The sequence below is a fragment of the Urocampus carinirostris genome, chromosome 2, assembly GCF_059441175.1.
Source record: "Urocampus carinirostris isolate Australia breed hairy pipefish chromosome 2, RoL_Ucar_1.0, whole genome shotgun sequence".
Classification (NCBI taxonomy): Eukaryota; Metazoa; Chordata; class Actinopteri; order Syngnathiformes; family Syngnathidae; genus Urocampus; species Urocampus carinirostris.
In genome coordinates this window covers 60,135,558-60,156,853 of record NC_142350.1, presented here as the reverse complement: position 1 = coordinate 60,156,853, position 21,296 = coordinate 60,135,558, and the positions used below count along the sequence as shown (strand labels likewise).

General features: G+C 39.7%; 1 protein-coding gene across 1 annotated transcript; it reads left to right on the top strand.

Moving 5' to 3' along the window:
- The first annotated feature begins 682 nt into the window (after positions 1-682).
- On the top strand, positions 683-20,979 carry cgna (cingulin a). Its single transcript, XM_088327380.1, has 20 exons — positions 683-867; positions 8,875-9,706; positions 9,783-9,874; positions 10,506-10,575; positions 10,651-10,743; positions 11,178-11,299; positions 11,601-11,712; positions 11,787-11,999; positions 12,209-12,357; positions 12,830-12,950; positions 13,032-13,244; positions 13,324-13,545; positions 13,615-13,863; positions 15,446-15,616; positions 15,701-15,862; positions 16,762-16,935; positions 17,010-17,128; positions 18,269-18,377; positions 18,453-18,616; positions 20,619-20,979. The coding sequence occupies exons 1-20, from the start codon at positions 839-841 to the stop codon at positions 20,752-20,754; spliced, it is 3,552 nt and encodes a 1,183-aa protein (XP_088183506.1). The 5' UTR covers positions 683-838; the 3' UTR covers positions 20,755-20,979.
- Positions 20,980-21,296: the final 317 nt, after the last annotated feature.

The following is a 21,296-nucleotide window of genomic DNA, read 5'->3' as shown; positions in this document are numbered from 1 at the left end:
CACCCCCGCGACCCTACTGAGGATAAGCGGTGCAGCTAATGAGATGAGAGAATAGAATCGAATAGAATAGAATACAATAGAATAGAACAGTATTTTTGTCATTAATAACAACGTTATAAGAAAAAGGAGGAAAACAAATATATGGGCAATATTTGCAAGGTTGTGCATGTAGAAGTCATAGGTGCATTTCGAAAAACAATGCTATGACATTAGAATCATTTCTCAGTTGAAAATGTTTTGGCGTTTCGTATTATTTTGCAAAATAAAATAGTACTTATTGGACATCCCACTAGTTTATGTTTTATTTAAAGAAAAGTGTAACAAAAACTAAAAATGACTTGCGCTTGAAATGGAGCGTCCCTGTAGACAAAGTAAATAATTGCGCCATCCTCTGGTATAAAAGGGAAATGTACAGTGATTAATCGGCCTTTTTAGTACAGTTATGTGAAAATATGAAAACTGTTATTTTCTGGCATTTTATTTTATTGTCTGTTCAGAAAATTAATTATCAATTGTCCCTATCAACGTCTAAATCAGAGTACATGACTATAATAGAATAAATCAGTTCAAATGATTGACTTCGAAATGTGTCCAATTGAATGCCTGGTTTACACACAAGGCTCCGCCTCTCACTTGAACCTATTCCCCAATCAGAAGGCTTCTTCCGGAGAAGCTGGGCGGAATCTTTCCATCCCGAGCGAAGGTAACAGGTTGCTCCCGACGCTGGACAATGAACTTCTTTCAACGTCAATTTGTGTCTCTTTCGTTCGTCTTTTTGGACGAAAACGCTTGATAATTCAATTTATTTTCAACCTGGAGAACAACAACTGGGGTGAGGATGAGCAGGGAACGCGGCAAGAATACGAGGTAACTTTTTCTTGTTTTTTTTTAATTAGGTGACGTTCATTGCCAAGTAGTAGAGCAGAAGAGCTGTCAAGAACGGCGGGTCACTATTTTTACTTTTGTTTTCTCGAGCGTTTCTACTATTAAACTGTTTATAACTTTTATCGTATTTTTAGGTCACTTTTTATCGCTATGTGTGTCAGCTAACGCGATTTAGAAGAGGTTTCAACTCCGCTTTGGAAACTTGTGTCCATCTGTCGCATAAACTCCCGTTTAAAATGTTTTGAATTTGTGATTTTTTTAATTTATTTTTTCAATTAAGTCATAACTGCTCAAATATATCACTACAAAAACGCTTAAAAGTATTAAAAAACTCATTTTCTGAGGTTTTAAACACTTAAACCCTGGAGAACCCAAGAACCCTTTTTTCACTTTGGAAAATGAAGCCCCGTGGTTTATCTAAGGTTAAACACGATCCATCCGGAAAAAAATGGCTGAAAATACTTAAAAAAATACGTCAAAGTTCCGTCCAAATGATGTCTTCATCGAATTCACGAAATTTGGGGCTCAGGAGGTAGAGCGCTCGTCTTGGGATCAAGAGATCGCAGTTCGAATCCCGGCTCCTCCGTGTTACATGTCGAACTGTCCTTGGGTAAGACACTGAACCCCTAATGCCGCTAATAAGCAGGTTAGCGCCTTACATGGCTTCACGGCCGCTATTGGGAAATGTGAAGCACACTGTAAAGCGCTTTGGGAAGTCTTGACTTGAAAAGCGCTATATAAAAATGTAGATCAGATCATTTCATTTGGGGTGGGGGGCTTAATCTGGACCACCTTAGACAATGTAAACAGAACAACGCCTGGTATTTTAGAATCAACTTGGTCCACGTTGAATGGGCTAACACAATCACAATGAGTCTCAAAGGGCTGCACAGACCACAGATTATCACAAACCACAGACTATTATGACACCATCCCCTGATCTAAAACCTACATGAGGGCAAATAATACACAGATATTGTCAACCTAAAATATAGGTGATTCATATACCATAGAATAGAAGTGTGTTTTAAGCTTAGAGTTAAACATTTCCACTGAGGTTGCAGATCGAATCTCAGGGGGAAGAGCATTCCACAGCACCGGGGTCCGAATGGAGAAAGCTCGGGAACCTGTGGATCTCTTCTTGGCTCTTGGGATCACTAATAGAGCAGCATTTTCAGAGCTAAGGCTCCGGACCGGAACATAGGGAGAAAACCCATATGTAGTATTTATTTGATTTTACATTCTTTTGCAATTATTATTGAGTCTAAACTGTTTAAACTAACACACCATTAAAGGCAAAGAGAAAATTAACAAATCACTTTTTATGAGGTTTAAAAAAAAACTTTAGACACAACTCACCCAGCAAAAACTGGTTGAAAAGACGTCAAAAAGATGTCTTCATCTAATTCATGACTTTTGGGGTTGGATTAATTTGGACCACCATAGATAATGTAAACAGAACGATTATTTTGGATTGAATTTGGTCCACTTTGAATGGGCCAAACACAATCCAATTTTAGACGTCCTGTTATGAATTAAATTTTGTCTAAAACAGATTGCACCGATTCTAACGAAAAAAAATCCTTAAAGGTTTTCTAACCCCTTTGGCTAGTTGTGTCCCTGCTCTCACTTAAACTCATGAAATATTTATTTGATTTACATTATTTTTGCCATTATTTTTTTTTTTTGCTCTTACGTAAAAACTGTTTAAAATAACACACAATCAACCTTAAAAGCCAAGTGAACTAGCAATTCACTTTTTCAGAGGTTTAAAAAAAAAACTTTTGACACAACTCACCCTGCAAAACTGGTTGAATTGACGTCAAAAATATGTCTTCATCTTATTCACGACTTTTGGGGTTGGTTTAATTTGGTCCACCTAAAACAATGTAAACAGAACAACAATTATTTTAGATTCAATTTGGTCCACATCGAATGGGCCAAACACAAACCAATTTTACAAGGTATCTACTAGATCACGCCTAAAACAGATTGTACGGATTTTAGCAACATAAAAACAAAACAAAACACTAGGTTTTCAAACTAGTTGTTGCCACTCTCTCTTATCTGTATTATTTATTTATATTATTTTGGTCTAATAATTGTCTGTACCTGTTTAAAATAACACAACAAGAACAACATTATAGACTCAGAGAAAATCAACTCACCTTTTTTGAGTTTTAATAACACTTTAGACACAACCCACCCAACAAAAACTACTTAAAGTGACGTCAAAAAGATGCCAAGATTCCGTCCAAAAGATGTCCTTATTTAATCAAAGACTTCATTGGGGCTTAATTTGGACCACTTTAGACAAAGTAAACACAAAGACAACTCTTTTTGTTTACACAACTTTGTCCACATTGGTTTGGCTAAACACAACCCAATTTTAGACGTCCAGTTATGGACTAAATAATGTCTATAACAGTTCATACAGACTTTACCAAAAAAATCAAAATGTTTTCTAACCCCCTTTGGCTAGTTGCGTCCCTACCTTTTTGAGATTTGTTTGATTTGTGATGTATTATTTTTCTTTTGTTTTTTATTGCGTAAAACGGTTTAAAATAACACAATAACAACATTTGGGAAAAGAGAAAGCTAGAAACGTTAATTTTGGTTTAGGTTAAAAAAACACTCTACACAACCCACGCAGCAAAAACTAGTTTAAAAGAACCCAAGGCTCTGTCCAAAAGACGTCTTCATTTAGTTAGCAACTTTTACTTTTTACATGTCTATCACTGGACTAAATATTGTCTTAAACAAACCACTTGGATTTTATCCAAAACAGGTTATTCAAACCCACTTTCGCGAGTTGTCTCCCGTCTGTCACTTGAACTCACGAGTAATATTTATTTCATCTGTATAGTTTTGTTTTTAATTATGTCCAAACTGTTTCAAAAGTACGTTATCATTTATATTTCACCCGTATGACGCGGGAGGGGTAAACCAGTGAAAGCTGTCGGGCCCTGCTGTTGAACAGAAGAGTGTGTTGTGTCACCCTGACCCGAGTGATATGGCCGCTTTCTTGTGTCCTGTTTCATCTGGAGGGACGAAAGCATGACCAACTTGGGTGCCGAGGTGTTTGGGCATTTGGGTTGGGCATGGTCCAAAAATCTTTGTGTGTGTTTTTTGCTACTTTTTCCCTTTTTTCATTTTATTTATTTTTGTATGTGTTTGTCTTGCTGTCGGTCACCCCTCTCGAGGGATATGACCAGGGTAGATAGATAAATAGATATATAGATCATTTATATTTTGGAGAAAGGAAATCTCACAGCTTATCTGTTATTCGTTTTTGAGGTTGATAAACACCTTGGATACAGCAGGAACAGGTTGAAAAAGTGCTAAAATGATGTCCCAAAGACGTCTTTATTACTTAACAACTTTGGACAGGGTACATACAATAAATATTTTTAAAACTCAATCTGATACATGTTAGATGGGCTAAACACAACCCAATTTTAGACATTTATATTTTGACCAAATTATGCCTGGACAGACAGAATGTGAGCCCAAAACCCAACGTCCTAAATGCTTAATTGTCCATTTTGTGGGAAAACCGTTTTTCATTCTGTATAATCACTGCACTAATAAATGTTTCATATCTGACCAATGAAGAGTGGGAAGAGTATCGGTATTTTTTCTGGCAGTGAAGGTAAAGTCCTCATTGGTTATCAGTAGGTGTTGAAGTGCCCAAGCAGTTTTATAAATCTATGTCATTAACACACACACACACACACACACACTCGTGAGTGTTGTGGAATGTAACAAAAGAGAACTCCGTGCACTTCTTCAATTGTGTTTGTGTACTTACTGGTTACAGTGAAGGTCTCTGTCTGTGCCAATCACTGTAATTGGCTTTTGTACAGGAATAAATGGCTGTTTGTTGTGGACGGTAAATTAGAAGCGAGTTAGTTTCAGGAAGTTAGTGAGCGATTGATATTTATCTACCAGTGCATTTCTAAACAGTTCAGTAGTCAACCGATTTGCCGATGTTTCAATCTAATTTTCCGTTGAATAGCTGATATGCTTCTCACCTTTTCTCTTGCTACCAGCAAGCAACAAGTGACTCATTAGCATGACGTTTCGGAGGCGTCACTTGAATAAACGACAGTGTGGTTTTGTTTTAAACCCACACCTTTTTAAATTACACAATCACGTGTTTCCGCATCTTAAACCAAGAAGAATGTGATCAAGTCTAATCTGGGAGCGCGTCAAGAGCGACCGGTTCTGGCATCAGCGGGAGAAGTTTTTTCATTTTATTTGGCACTTGGTAGACATTTTAAATGGGCAATAGTTTCAACATTTAACTTGCATCAGACCAGCTCAATGACTATATAGGGATTAGGACCGAAAGTTTGTTTTATATTTTTTAGATGTCTGTCAGTCCAGCCATCCCCTTCGATCCGAGTTTACCGTCTCTTAACACTGTCAAATTGTATAGAGGCCATGAAAATACGTTGGCTATTCTAGGACTGCAGCAACTCTTTGATAAAACGACTAAAACAGATTATTAAAAGCGTTAGCAACTAATTAGATAATCAATTTGTCGAATCACATGATTTATGAGCCACTAAGTACGTTAAATCCAGCAAATAAGAGTGCACACCATTCTGTTGTGACGCCGAGAGTTAAAGTTCCTCTTTACTCTGGCAGCAGGTGCCAAGACTGTTTTTATTACAAAAAAGAAATGTTACATGTTTTAATCTTTTTTTTTTTTTATTAAAGATTACATCACAAACACAAGTGCCATGAAAGTTTCAACTTTGTAATGTTTTACTGTTTCAACATGAAACAAAGTTAACAATTCTCAAGGGAACAAAAAGTGCTGTAAAAGTACAGAGAAAAACCCCCAGAAAATAAGTAGATAAAATAAATAAAAGAAAAAATAATAATGACATGTTTAACTCTAATTTTCTTAAGCATATTATATATCCTTTTCATATTGGGAATTTTTAACAAATTGTTGACAAAATTTTAAAAAGTGGGTTTATATTTTTAAGAGGTCGCAGGTTTGATTCCCGACTCCTCTATGTTGTATGTCAAAGTGTCCTTGGGCAAGACACTGAATCCCTAATGCCTCAGATAACCAGGTAATTGCCTTGCATGGCTGACGCTTCTATCGGTATGTTAGTGTGTGTGAATGGGTAAGTGTGAAGCATATTGTAAAGCGCTTTGGGAGGTCTTCATTGACTTGAAAAGCGCTATATAAATGCAGAACATTTAAATTAAAAAAATGCTACACATAAAATGATTTTTATTGCTCTTTCTTTTTTGTTTTGTATGATATGTCCAAATATATTATATTATAGGTGGTAAGAAAAAAATATCTTACATATTTGCGGGTGTATAGCACACATTTGTATGTATTTTTGTTGATTGACAAACATTTGGATTGTTTTTGTTCTTTTATACTACAAAATAATCTGTTGTTTTGTGCATTATATTTCTATCTGCACAAAACTTGAACATTTGAATAAGGAGATTAAAAATGTCTTTAAGAAATCCGATTCACTGATTAATAGAAAATAAAAAAATCAAGAGATTTTTTGATTATGAAAATAATCGTTATTTGCAGCCCTAGCTTATTCTCAAAATGACAGATCTGTAAACAAAGACCCCTGTTGTTGTCGCGAGATAGCCAACAGAAGAAAAGGTGAATGAACGAGAATGGAACAGGGAGGAGGGGGATCTCTTGTTTTGACATTCTCAGAATTATTGCCCTTGTTTTCTGCCCCACATCCGCCGGACAATAAGATGAGTCCCCCCCGCCGCTTGCCCTTGTCCCTCTGTGAGCAGTTTCACCTCAATGTCATAAATTGGACAATGCGCATTTATATCTGTCATCTCTGTGTTTTAACTTTGAACCCCCTAAACTTCTGAGAGCATAATTGCCTCAGACGAGCAGCTCACAGTCTGTCTTCTGAAGCATGTTTACTCCGTCGGTCAGCGTTCAATAACGTTTGTTCGACCTTGCTGCAAAGACGGCCCGTTCTGCAGAATTCGTGCTCGGCTGCACAAATGTGAAGCGACGCCGCTTCCTCTGCAGCTCCCACGGGGCGAAAAAGAAATTGACTAACTGTGCACTAAAGGTGATGAGACAAAATCACTCAACACCACTTAGATATTCTCAAAAGTGTTTTGTACAATTTCACAAACTTTTCCTTCCTGTCAAAGTTTTTGTAAAATTATGCAATGTCAATAGCTGTTATGATTGGACATCACGCACGACTGTAGTTGACACTGTAGTTTCTTATTGAGGTCTTTAAAATATACTTTTAAGTGACTGTCATTTCATTTGTGTGTGTTTATATTTAATTAGCATACCCCTTATTTGCTGTTGCTCTTTCCATTGCCATGATGGTTGCAGATACGCTGCAATCTAGAGTACATGGCTTTGTGAAAGAAGTACTGTGTAATACCTCCCACTTATTTTTACATTTGTTGATCGAAATGATGTCAAATACTTTTATTTTAAATGTGCGGACTAAAAAAAACTTTCTGGGTGAAAAGTCTCATCCCGACATGGGAAAGCACCGTCATTGTTATGCCCTCATTCACATTCCCAAAGGTGTTTCTGTGTAAGCATTTTGTAGCAGCCGGGTCTGTGTGTGCCTAACAAAGATGTGATTGTTACTTCCTGTTGTGACTTGAGTCAGTGAGTTGAGTATCATTAAACACAGAAGTGGACATCTCTTCTAAATTTTGATACATTTCAGTTTGAGTCTTTTAGTTTGAAAGCAAGAGCTGGAGAAGGTGAGCATGAAAGTCCGCAAAAAACTTATTTAACTTGAGTTTTGATGCTCAGTCCGCGTACAAGGTGTGCGAAAGTGAGGACGACTTTGTAAATCTGCTGAGTGACACATTCATAACATTCATCCAAAATATTTTAAGGAAATTGAGAGGTGGACAAATGAGCAACAGAGTATAAAAAAACGTCATTTTCTCTTTTGTGAAGGAGAACCAAAGTGAGGGATTGGTATAGAATGCAGCTTGTATGCTCTGCTCAGGCGAAAGTGATACCAGGGTGTGTGCGCTTAGGTTAATCACTAATGTGGCCCGCCAAGTACAAAGTCCACAAATGCGAGTGTTATTGTGTGTGAACTTTGTATCTTTTGGCTGCTGTTTGACTGGCAAAGTTTGACATTTATAGGATTAAGGGATTTATCTAGTGTCTAGTAGTAAATTGCCAAAGGTTACGGTCAATCTATTTAAGTTAAATGTGTGATCGCCTGCATAATGGAGGCGATTATTATTATGCTTATACAGGTCAAACTGGTCAAATAATAATCTTTGTGAAGGCCATTCATTTAGTATAATATTTTATACAGTTGTACACATTTATTGATTTGTAAAAAAAAAAAAAAAAAAAAAAAACAACCTCTTACCTAATGTGTTCCACGGCCCAAAAAGCTTTGCTAAATGTAAGCCAAACGCATATACTGTAGGCGCAGTGGAATCAAAATATAAGGACTCTTTGAACTCAGTTGAGCATTGTTAACACATGCTCATTGGAGAAAATGTTCTACTTTTAACTTATCAAGGACACCTCAGAAGAAGCATCCCATCTCTAAAAAGACCGTGACATAAACAAAGTTAAAAAGCTAAAATAAAATGAAAAAGTTAAAAAACAAAAAATGAAGATTTGTACATCTGTAGTAATGTTCGAGTAACTGATGATGTCTCACAAAGTCCCTCACCTGTGTTGTTTTCCTATTTTCATGCTCTTTTCCTGAGACCTTAAAAAGTTATTCCCCTGATACTTGCAAACTGAGCTTTAACAAGATTTAGCAAGACTCTGGTCTAATAGGGATGTCATCAGCATATTTTTACCCAGAAAAAAAATGTGTAATTCGGTAATTTGCAACTATAGCTGCATTGTGGACATTGATATTCCTCTGTGATATTCTATTGTTTTGTGTAAAATATTTTTAATCCACTTCAATAATCTGGTTTCGAAGTTGTTCAAATTCCAATTTGTGATCTATCCAGTGTGGACACCATGAACACCTCATCCTCTGGGCGGAGGACTCCAGTGGACCACGGCGTCCAGATCCGCTTCATCAAAGACCTCCATGATCCCCGAGGATTAGATGGAGGGCACCCTGGATCTCAAGGAAAGCCCAAGTCTCAGTCCTCCAAGTATGGCGTGGCGGTCCGGGTTCAGGGCATAGCCGGACAGCCGTACGTTGTCTTGAAGGACGGCAAGAAGGGGGACTCGTATGGGGTTCAGCTCAGGACTCAGTTCAATCCTGGCTACAGTAGCCTTCCTCGCAAGAGAGACAAGGGCGAGCTAGCGGTGCAGGAGGCAGATGATGGAGGGGGGCTGCGTCGGGCCCAATCCCACGGATCACTCTTGGATAGAGACGGGGAAGGAGGGGCCGGCGATCAGGATTTTCAGCTGTCTAGACCTCCAGGGGACGGAAAATCTGGCAGCTATGGCAATCTGGATAGCGGGTTGGGAGTGAGAGGAGAACGGGAGCCGGCTCACAATTTGTGGGACGGTTCATACGAGGCGAAACTGAATGGCTCAGCAAGTTCGCTGAGCGAGACACAGAACTTCTCAAGCACTCCTCGACTGGCACCCTCTATCAACCAGGTGGTAAACAGGTTTGACGACGGCAAGAGCAGAGGTCAGCAGCAAGGCTCATTGCCTTCCCACGATTCTCGAGCTGTGCACGCTCGTACTGGCGCCAGCCACTATGTTTCACCCTCAAGTCACAACAGCCCGGGACGCAGCCATAATACTTCTAATGTTTCCGCACGCTCTGCTCATCAACAGCAATCCATGGACAAATATGCTGCCGTGGAGACAGAGCCTCGAGTAAGAGTGACTAAGGATACGTTTTGATTCAGTGCCAAACATCTTATTTCAAATAGTTGTCTTCTCTTGTCTTAAGGTGACACCTGACCTTTTGCTAGACCAAAGTGCAGAGATGAGCAGAGAAGAGGAGCAGATCATGCAGACTGTTTATAGCATCCTCAGAGAAGGGTAAACAATGTTATCCTTCTCACCTGTTAAAAATAAGTGTAATTTCCTGCTTTCATTCATTCGTCTTTTGACAACTTCCATCTTCCAACAATTACTTCCCATCATTCCTTCTTTCTATCTACCTGAAGCTTTTCTCTCTGCCTTCTTTCTCTTTTTCCATTGTTCTCCAATCTTTTTTTACATTTTCTTTTTAAGTTCTTCTACGATCATTCATTCTTATGTAAATTTGCAACCCAGCGAAATACAATTACGTCTGGGGCTGTGTTTTGTTATCTAGGTATTTTATTTTTGCCAGGAAAAATCTAGAACATAAAATATTTTTTACCAGCCTCTGAGTGGTAAGCACGTCTGCCCCACAGTTCACCTTCCAGCCTCCCTTTGTGAGGTTTGCATGTTGTCCCCATGGGCTTTCGTTCGTCCAAATTGTCCATAGCGAGTGAACGTGTGAATGCTTGTGTGTATCTGTGTGCCCTGTGACAGGCTGGCAACCTGTTCAGGGTGCGTCCCCTGCCCATTGCCGGAAGACGTCTGGAATGGGCTCCAGAACCCCTGCAACCCTAGTAATACATGTGATGGATAAGATGTATTTCTTCTCATGCTCCATTTTTTTCTTTTCTCTTTTTTTCCCCAGGACCAATGAGAGTGATGTTGCTATTAAGCACAAAGTCAAAATTATCTGTCAGAGGATTCAGAACCTTAAGGTCTTCTTTCACACATTGATGCTTTTGTAAACTCTGCACATAGTTCTGAAGTCCTTGCATATTTATTTTTATCAGCACAAAGACGGGTCCTTGGACCTAATTAGAGAAAAAAGGGAGCTCGAGAGGAAAGTAACGGAGCTGCAGAGTGCCCTGCAGGAGGAACGCAGGGTAGGTGAAGCACACCCACTTGAAGACACTCATGCAGGCCCCCATGAAATCCCAAGAGCCACTCTGAGAGGAATGATGTTTTGCATGGAACTCTGCTTGAAGGGGTTTATGCCTTTTTAACAATCAAGAGGGCTTGATGTACTGTGGAGTGAGCTTCAAATTAATCCTTGGATTAATCCATTAAAACCACAGCACTGGTCAGATGTACACACATGCAAGCACACACAGAGTTTAGCTCAGAAATCACTCATTGAATATTGTCTCAAAGACATTGGGCATTTCTTAATCTCTTATAGCCCATAATGACTTAATCCCTTTTACACATCGAATCTAATTTCTAGCAGCTTTAACATTTGTTACAGACATATTGTTTACGCTTGGAAGCCAATTTGGTCTAGCGTCCTCATTAATTTCTCATCTGTGCTTGCGTGCAGGGCTCCCTTAACCGATCCGATAAAGCTTTGAAAGATGAGCTGGAGTCCTGCTTGGATGCTAATGTGCAACTGGAGGAAACGTTGGGCCGGAAGAAGAAAGAGCTCAGTGAAACGCAGTCTGAGTGAGAACCTAATTATTCACACATACATACAGTACATAGTCAGAGAAGGTAAAGGATTGTATGATTGATGGACATGATCACATATAGCCTCAATTGGTCCCCGAGAAGAGCTGCATTATAATTTTTGATAACACCATGCATAGTATGTCACTGAACCTGATTATGGATAAGTTTTACAAAAAATGGAACTGTATGAGATGAATGTAAAAGTGCAATACTTTTAAATACTATGTTATCTTGATACAGCTACAGTATTGTTTTCCCATAGTAATTATCACATACAAAATATCTTCTCTCGCAGACTGACTCAGTTGCGAATAGAAAGAGAGAATGCAGAGGCCCGTGCCAGAGCCATGGAGGACCAGCTGGCAGAGCTCCAAGATGAACTAAGAAGAGAAAATGGCAACAAGACGGTATAACACATCAAACCGAGAAGTCACCCTAATGCAAGGTCTTGAGATTTGTCCTCATGTTGGGATGTATGCAGGAAGTGGCGACTCTGGAGGCAGAGATGATGGAGGTCTGTCATTTGAAGCAGAAGCTGGAGGACACAGTGCGGTTGCGAGAGAGGGAGCTGACTGCGCTGAAGGGAGCACTGAAGGACGAGGTGGCAACGCACGACAAGGAAATCGAAACACTCCGAGAGCAGTACAGAGTCGACATGGAGAAACTGAGGAGCAGCATGGAGCAGGTGTCTCAGGTACACTCTTTGGACCCTCTTAGGATTAGATGGAGGGCACCCTGGATCTCAAGGAAAGCCCAAGTCTCAGTCCTCCAAGTATGGCATATGCAGCTCAAATATTTGATTTGTTCTTTTAAAAAGAAAAATGCAATCGAGAACCTGTCATCAGTAAGTTATACCTTTTTTGCTTGTCACATAAAACAATGTTCTTCAATCTTTCCTGTCAGTCTCACGCTGGGATTGAAGCTGAGCGTTTGCGAGTCAACTCCTCAGTTCGCACTCTCCAGCAGCAATTGGAAGACTGTAGGGACGAGAGTACCCACTGGATGGAGCAGTTTCACAATACCAGGGATGAACTTCGTTCTACCAAACAAGCGTAAGTTTGGATAAATTGTGAATTTGTTTTAAAAAAAAAATTGTTTTTATCATACGCTCGTACCCAGGTTTTAATTTTTGTATTCATCTTTTCTCTTATCTCATACTCACTCTGTATTTGTTGTTCGCTTTGTTAAAAAGACTCTTAGCACCCTTGATATACAATGCAAGATTCCCTGTGGGGATGAATAAAGTATCTATCTATCTAGTTGTGCTTGTTTTTTTGTAGATACAGAAATTGGTAGCCATTGTATAAAATCCAAATTTCATGACTGTCTTAACTTATTTTGGCTCCTTTCATACTGAAGCAAATCCTATTCTTGCTTCTGTTTTTCATGATCTCTGGTCATTAACTGTTTTTTTGTATTTTAAGTATAAAAAAAACCCAAACAAATTATCATTCAAGACTATTATCTCAAATATTCTAATATAAAATAATAACTTTGGATTGAGTTTACAGTTTCACTTTTCAGACTCTTGCAAATTCGACTAGAGAAAGAAGAGTGTGAGGAGGAGCTCAAGGAATTTCAAGACAAAATGAACACTATCAAACAGAAGATACCTGACCCCAACCTGACACAAACTCTAAACCAGGTGCAAGAGCATGCTTACACATGCTGAGTTTCACAGCAATATCAAGAGTAATACAAGCATTATGTTGATAATATTTTGCAGGAGCTTGAGCGACGCAACGCTGATCTAAAGAAGGTCAAGTCAGAGTTGGAGAAACAGAAGATAGAATTCGACAAAAAGGTGATGGAGACCATCTCTGTAAAAAAGTCTCACCAAGAGCAAGAGGCAGAACTAAAATACGAGATTGACCGGCTGAAGAATCAATTGCAAAAGTCCAAGGAGGACCTTGCCAAAGCCCAGGAGAAAAACAAAAAGGTTTGTTGGATTGCATTCATTTACACATGTACAAATCTTGTGCATTTTTATATTGTTCGCTTGTTATTCCGTCCGAAAGCTCCCAGACCCAGTTACTGTTTCAGAACTGGAACAGAAGCTCAGCGAAGCACAAACAGAGGCCAGCCAGGTCAAAGAAAAACTGTCTTTAGCTGAGAAAGAACTGGAAGCCAGCAAAGCCTGTCTGAGTCGATCCCAGGCTGACCTTCAGTCATCAGAAGATGCCCAAAAGGAACAAACTGAATCCCAAACACGTCTCAAAGACAAACTATCTCGGTTAGAGGTACGAGCCTATTTCGAAGACTAAAATATGTGTTAAAGATTGCACGTATTCAGACCGCTGTGTCTTCAGGCACAACTGCTTACAAGCAATGCACAGAGCTCTGAGACCGAGCTCGCTCTCCACAATGAAGTCAGAGGCTTGCGAACAGAACTGGATGAGGCAAAACGAACAGTCTCCCGCCTCACACAAGAGAACCGTGAACTCGGCAGGCGTGTGGAAGATGCTGAGAAAGATAAAGAAACCCTCAAACAAACTATCAGCCAGATGGATGCGCTCAAAGGACAGCAGGAGAGAGCGCTGGAGAAAATCAACAAGGAGGTAAGAAGAAATTGGTTGTGGGGTGGGATGAATATATAAATATTTCAATCTTATTTTCATAAAACAGCAATGGTTTAACATCAATCCCCAGCCCTCCATAATCCTTCATAAACCTTTATCTGCTCTCAATTTAAAAAATTGTAAAGCACAATTATTTATTATATACCCACTGAAAAGTCTATATTTTAGTAGACACTTACAATAAGGAGAAAAGACAACAATAAATTTTGACCTGTAAGGAGAACAGGAAAGGCTGTAAGGAAATTCCATGATAAGAAAATTCCAATCTGTTCTAAATATCCAAACATGGAGCCCTTTTATTAAATCTCCTAGGATTGTGCGTGTCCTCCTGAAATCAAGTGTAATTTCCTTGGATTTCGTGGTGTTGAGTATTAGTTTATTTCTGGAACACCACGTCATCACCTCCAGCTCCTTCCTATATGGCTTTTCATCCCCATCTGAGACGAGTCCCACCGAGGTGGTGTCGTCAGCAAACTTCACACTCTTGTTTGTGGGGTGGGTTTGTGAACAGTCCGAGGTATACAAGGTTAACAGAAGAGGGCTCAGCACACATCCTTGGGGAATCCAGTGCTTAGCGTCAGGGTGGAAGAGACGTGGCGGTCAAGTTTCACAGCCTGCAGTCAAATCCATAATCCAGCTGCATATGAAGGAGGTGAGCCCCTGTTGGAAGAGTTTCTCCACCAGAATCTCTGGGACGATGGTGTTGAACGCAGAGCTGAAATCCAGGAAGAGCATTCTGACAGTTCCTGCATTTTTTTAAATGCCCCAGCGCAGAATGAAGAGCGGTGTTTATTGCTTCATCAGTGGAGTAGTTTGTACTGTAGACAAACTGACAAGGATTCAGTGTGAGCGGTTGGGAACCTTGGATGTGTTGGAACAACCTTTGAAAGGACTTCTTGACCACAAGTTTAAGTGCAACAGGCATGTAGTCATTTAAGCCGACCACTGATGGCTTTTTTGGGATAGGGGTGATGGTGGAGGACTTTAGGCAGGGTGGAATGGTGGCCTGTGTTAGGGACTGCTTAAAGATGTTTACAAAGACCTCCCTGGTACTCTATACGGGCCAGATGCCTTCCTGGGGTTTGCTCACTGAAGTACCAGTGTGCTATTGCTGGTTCCTAGTGGCTTTGGTGTGGCTGCTCGCAACTTGCCAACATCAAAGCGAGCAAAGAAATGATTTAAGTCCTCTGCCAGTGAAGCATTAGCCTCAACAGTCACCAGTTTGTGGCCCTTGAAGATTGTGATCTTTTTCAGTGCCTGCCACATCCTTCTTGGGTCTAAGCCACAAAAATGTGTTATAAAAGACGTGGGCTCATGTCCAGTAAAGTTTTCCCTTTTGCAATTGTAATAAAATAGAGGTGTCGTGTTTCTTGTTCTATATTCAAATATATTAGGACATATTAAAATTTATCACATAATTGCTCTTGTTATATTTGGCAGTATGGGGTATATTAGAGTACTGTTAGTCTTTGGACAAAAAACACAAGTAAACATAAAACGCCCCAAAAAATCCTATTTTTCATGATTTGCCCTCTCTTTTACTCTCTTGTCTCGCTGTCAGTTTGAGTCCCTCACCATTTCCTCAAGAGGTGAGGCTCAGAGTCTCAAGGTTCAACTAGAGGAGCAGCGGGAACGGGCACGCAAGGAAATGGAGGAAGTGCAGCGTCACGGTAGCGACGCTCAAACCGAACTAGACAGAAGTCGTGCAAATCTGTGGCACATGGAGGAGGAGGTGGGCTGCCAACACAAAGAGTTAAAGCGTGATGAGCAGTGAGTTTGGCATGACCGTGCCTAACGTGACCGAGATTCTGTGCAGCTGTCACGACAAAAGAAGGAGCTCCTCCTGGCATGCGAGGAGAGGGACAACCACCAGCTGGATAAAGAGATGCTCACCAACAGACTGCGCCACCTCGAGGCAGCGAGCGAGGCAGACAAGAACAGCCTCAACGAGAAGACCAGGGAGATTCGTATCTTGGAGGTAAAATATGTGCATCTGTTTGTTTCTGTTTTTGGGATGTGAGGGGAACGAAGCATGCAAGTGGAATAACAAAGTGAATATAAACAGCACTAGTGGGATAAAGCCATATGTGGCCCTCAAGCTTACGATTTCAGTAGAACATATTTGACCCCAACTACTTTATGAACAGTGTTAAAAATAGCAATTAGTTAGTTTCTACTTTCTTCATTTAAAAAGTAACTCAGTTATCCCTCAGATTACTGACACCGAAAACTTGCTTATTACCCCGAAAGTAACCATCTTGTTAAAAATTACTGTATATACTCGCATTGAAGTCGACCCCCTTAAAGTGCTTTAAAATGGCCATACAATACAATTATTGGAATAAAATGTGTACACTGACCTTTGGAACCAGTGACGCCGTCATACTTCTTGGCTAGCACAATCTTAAGAGCTTGCAAACAAACACATTTGCTCAATGTCAATTTTGTCTCTGTGCTTTAAACCACTCAATGATTTCCTTCTCAATACTTTGGTATAGTCCAAGACGTTTTTATTTCTCCAGGCATGGTGTTTTGCTTTATTTTACAAATAAAACTACCAAAACTTGATTTTGTGTTACATTTTTCTTCCTGTGTAAGCCACGCCCTGTTCCCTAAGCGCTGCCGGACATTCGCTACTGGGGACACAACCAAATATGTGTATATAAGCTTGACCATAAATGTATTCAGTTGTACTTTTATGTAAATTTAAACTTTCCCACGGATCATTATATGTTTCAACGTGAGTGATGTAGGAGTCTTCCTCAGGAGTTAAGAGGACATTGTAATACATGACCTGCAATTAAATGAGTAGAGGAATAATGTAGCAACACACAACAAAGAACAACCGTAGTAGAGATGTATCCTCCTCCTATTCAGGACAAGTTGAAGCGCTTTGAGTTGGACCTTGAAGAGGAGAGGAGCAGCACAGAGATGATGACTGAGCGTGTGTCCAGAAGCAGAGACCAGATTGAGCAGCTGCGTTCTGAACTCATGCAGGAGCGCTCGTCCAAACAGGACCTTGAGTTGGACAAAAACGCCATGGAGAGACATGTAATTTGCATGAACATTTATCGTATATTTGTTGATTTGTGTGTCATTTGACTCGTTTGGTTGTGTCACTACAGCTCAAGGAGTTAAGGGGGCGTGTCGCCGACATGGAGGGCCAGTCTCGTTCCTCAGCAGGGGCCTCTCAGCTGGAGAGCAAAATCCAGGAGCTTGAGGAACGTCTCCACACAGAAGACAGGTAAAAAGAAGAAAATAAATCAATCAGGAAAAAATGTGGATGTATGCTAAAGTTTATTTATTTTTTTACTACCGTATTTTCTGCACTATAAGGCGCACCGGGTTATAAGGCGCACCCCAAAAAATAGTCTTTTGTCTTCTATTTTCTATACATAAAGACCACGAGGTTATAAGGCGTGACAGTACGTCGACAAAACAGTCAGTTAGGTCAGTTAAACTTTATTAACTCCTTAATGTTCTCGATGGGCTGTCAGACTGTTGAGAAGCAAATCAGTGTCTCAGACACGTATAGACAAAAGTGGGGTGAAATCACTTTAAAGGGGAAAAAAATGGCAAGTTTTTATAATTCACTAAATTTAAATGAAATAAAGTTTAAGGAGAAGTAACCTACAGTGAACGAATCGAACAATTGCTGGTGTTTGATACAATAATAAATCATCATCTCAGAGGCTAATGAAAGCCATTTGGCCCACGGGCCTTGACTTTGAAATATGCGTTCTAGATAATTTTGCTAAGTTTAAATATTGTGTGGAATATTTCTAAAGAAAATGGTCTTAAAATAAAACATAAATTACCATTCGCTATATCAGAAATGTTGCTTGTTTTAGTGTATGTTTTATAGCTATTTTTTAAAATAAGAAGAAGAGTAACATTTTATGTAGTAGTAATTTATTTTATGCCGTGTATTAAAAATAAAAACATAGGCCCCCAAGTGTATTGAGGTGACTAGGTAGGATCCCTTTATTGTTCAGAGTTTAATTTTGTAACAAATGTATAAGAAATTTACAATAATCCCATCCATTCATTATCAGCACCGCTTTTCCTCAATTGGGGTGCTGGGGCCCATCTATCTTCGGGCAGTAGGAAGGGTAACCCCTGAATTGGATGCCATACATTATTTCTTGTCTTCATCTTATGCCTTTTTGCATTTTATAGCATCAGTTTTTGCCATTATTTCCCAGATAAATATTGACCCAAAGATTTTCGTGAAAAAACAAAAGTTCAATCATTTATTTTCATTCCTTGAAATAACTATACAGGCTTGTTTTCATACACATTGGACATGCTCAGTTTGTTCTTGTTTCGTGTGCAGAGGAAAATGGTCTATACTACCTCATAACTAGTTTCTCTTCTTCTAAAGGGAAAAGAACTCGCTTTTGGCATCCCAGCGCCGTCTGGAGAGGAAGCTTAAAGAGTTGAATTTGTTACTGGATGAGGAAAGAGAAGCGCACAATGAACAGAGGGATCAGGTCCGTGCATTTTCATGATTTTACAAAATTTTTGTCACAGACCGCTATATGCTCATGTGTCCTGTGGCTTCGCAGCTTTCTTTAAAAGTCAAGGCTTTGAAGAGACAAGTGGACGAGGGCGAGACTGAAATGGAGAGGATTGACACGCTGAGAAGAAAGGCTCAGAGAGACATGGAAGAACAGATGGAGCTGAAAGAAGCCTTACAATCGCGTGTCACCGCTTTGGAAACAGAACTTAAGTAGGCCCAACATTTTTGAATACTTTAACTAACCTCCCAAAAAATGCTACAATCAGGGTGTGTGAACCAGAACAATACTCTCGCTCTTTACATCAAGAGAAATAAAACCACATGCGAATGACGCCATCTCCCAGACACACCCTAAACACACCTGAAAAACGTTTTCAGTATGTTTGATTTATTTCAAATCGTGCTTGAGACCTTTTAGCACGTTCCAAAATTGTTACATTACTCAAGAGAGCCCCAAGGGCCATTGATGGGTCACATTTTATATGTAGTTTCTCGTTATGCCCAGCAGAGAGCGTCAATTCTAGGATTACACACCCAAAAGCAAGCTCCAAACAGGGAATTTATTACTTCATTACAGTACTTGTTTTTGGAGGATCTTAGGGGTGCATTAACATTGATCATTTTTAAAAATATTTGCATACCCTATCAAATAAAAACATAAATCCAAATCCTGTTATTTAAAGTGGAACTATCTCCAGATTAATCATCCTACTGTGAATTCTGGATTTACAGTGCGCACATCATTCCAAGCTGTGAAAATTAAAGGAAGAAACTCTTTGTGTTTAGGCAAGCTGCACTGGATTTGAAGCTGCAGCCATTAAAATGAATTCCATTTGTCACATTTTAAAAAATAACCGATGAAAATGTCTAGCACAAAAAGGTAACACATTGTGCCGCGATTAAGACACTTGTTTTTGGACTGTGTCCGCAGCTTTCAATCCTAACCTAGCACAGAAGTCAATATTATATAAAATGGCATTAACATTTACATAGGAGTTTAACAAAAACACTCTCAAAATAAAACTCAATGTCCTGTCACCAACTAAAATTAAGAAGCCCGCACAATCACAATATCCTCATTTTAAGTGATAGAGAGTAGACCAATTTTTGCTACCATTACAGTAATCCCTTGCTGTATCGTGGTCTACTTATTGCAGTTTCGCTACTTTTTAGATCATGCATTGTGATTAGCTATACAGTCGCCCCGTCCCTTTTCTGCCTGTGTCTGGCTGTGCACCAATAACGTTGCGGTCTGAGTTGTAAACAACTTGATCATCACACATCACATATACGCAAATCTTATTCAATTTCAAGTTTCTCTAAAAGCCATAATTTCAACAAAACACACTAGATCAGGGCTCAGCAACCTTTTCGGTTTTTTTAGTGCCACTTTCAAATTTACTTGTAAATCAGTGTGCCACACTAAGATCACTGACTTGCACAACATTTTCATACACGCACACACGTTTCTTTAAAATATTCACCATCTGTAAATGATTTTCTGTGCTTTGCTATGCAGTGAGCAATGTGATAGCTTGCTTCAGTGGTGGCGTTTTTAGCAGTGACAAAGGTCTTCAGGGTCTGTGTTTGTTTGCCGTAACTGGACACTGCGCGTTTTAATGTCTCCGCCTTGACAGACTCATCCTTGAATTCAAGTTCATGTTTCGTCTCGTAATGACGTTTAACACTTGCTGTGCGAGGTACAACGCTCTCGAGGCATAATGCACTAAACAACACGGTCATTTTTTGCACAAAGCCTCATTTGTCTGTCCATGCTGGCTGGAAGGAACGAGATTTTTTTCGCTCGAGGAGCCATCATGATTCGTTCATTTATCGCGTGCGTGTGTTTTGTTGGCTCGGTTAAAACATGGATCTCTCCTCTGTGAGGCGCCGCGCAAACACGCACTGACACACGAAGCAGAGGAGGGACGATAACGTAAAGCCTCTAAATAACACGGCGCGCAACTGAAAATGTCTAAATTCCCGGTAAAAATGCGCATTTTTAAATATAATCATTATTATTTTGCCATGCGCTCGCGTGCCACTGGTTAACCTCTCATAGTGTCATAGGTTGCCGACCCCTGCTCTAGATCTACAAAAGCACCAGTGGCCAGGGCAAAAATAATACCCTCGTAGAAATTCAGGAAGGTATGCAGGAGGCTGCATTGGAAACGGTTGAAATTGAACTGAAATGAATAATTTTGTCTTGCAGACGAAAAAGCAAAACTACCATGCGTCCCGCTTTGGATTCGTCTGTGCTCAGCTCAGACGATGACGACAGCGTTTACGAAGCGCCGTCAATCGCATCCATCCTGAACGATTGCAACCTCAAGGCCAGTTCCTGTTGAAATCATCGTAGCACACCTTTTATTCAATTTGGCAGAACCCATTACGGTACGGCAGCTACAGTGCAAAACCGGCAGGAATGTTATTCACGTAAGTAGGGTCAAACCTTTCCATTCGTGTGAGAGTGAATTGAAGGAAGCCCAACTTCCTGAATGTTCAGGGTGGTTTCCCTAAGAGTGAATGATTATACTAGTAATTATCGGTACACAAGAAGACTGAAAATGAACCGGAGCTACTCCCTTTAAAATGTATTATTTTAATGCAATTTAACCCCTTGTGCTGCGTAATTACTATGCATTCTTTTGACAAAGTCACAGACCATGTGATGCCTTATACCGGAGATGATGATCAGGATCATTTTTGGAAATGTGTTTAACACGCCATGTTCTTTTTCGAAGTCTGGATTTTCTATCCTCTTTAAACATTTTATCATATTGCAGTGTCTTGTTTTTTATATGTCTAAATAAAGTGGGATATTCATATAGACTTGCAGGATTTTTAATGTATCACAATGCTGTCATTGTATTTTTGAGTAATAATTCCC

Excerpts from the sequence above, each read along its gene's own strand:
- cgna (XM_088327380.1), top strand. The coding sequence starts at position 839 with ATGAGCAGGGAACGCGGCAAGAATACGAG. Across the intron at positions 11,300-11,600 it reads CTCAGTGAAACGCAGTCTGA|ACTGACTCAGTTGCGAATAG; the intron begins GTGAGAACCTAA and ends CTTCTCTCGCAG. Across the intron at positions 12,358-12,829 it reads CTTCGTTCTACCAAACAAGC|ACTCTTGCAAATTCGACTAG; the intron begins GTAAGTTTGGAT and ends TTCACTTTTCAG.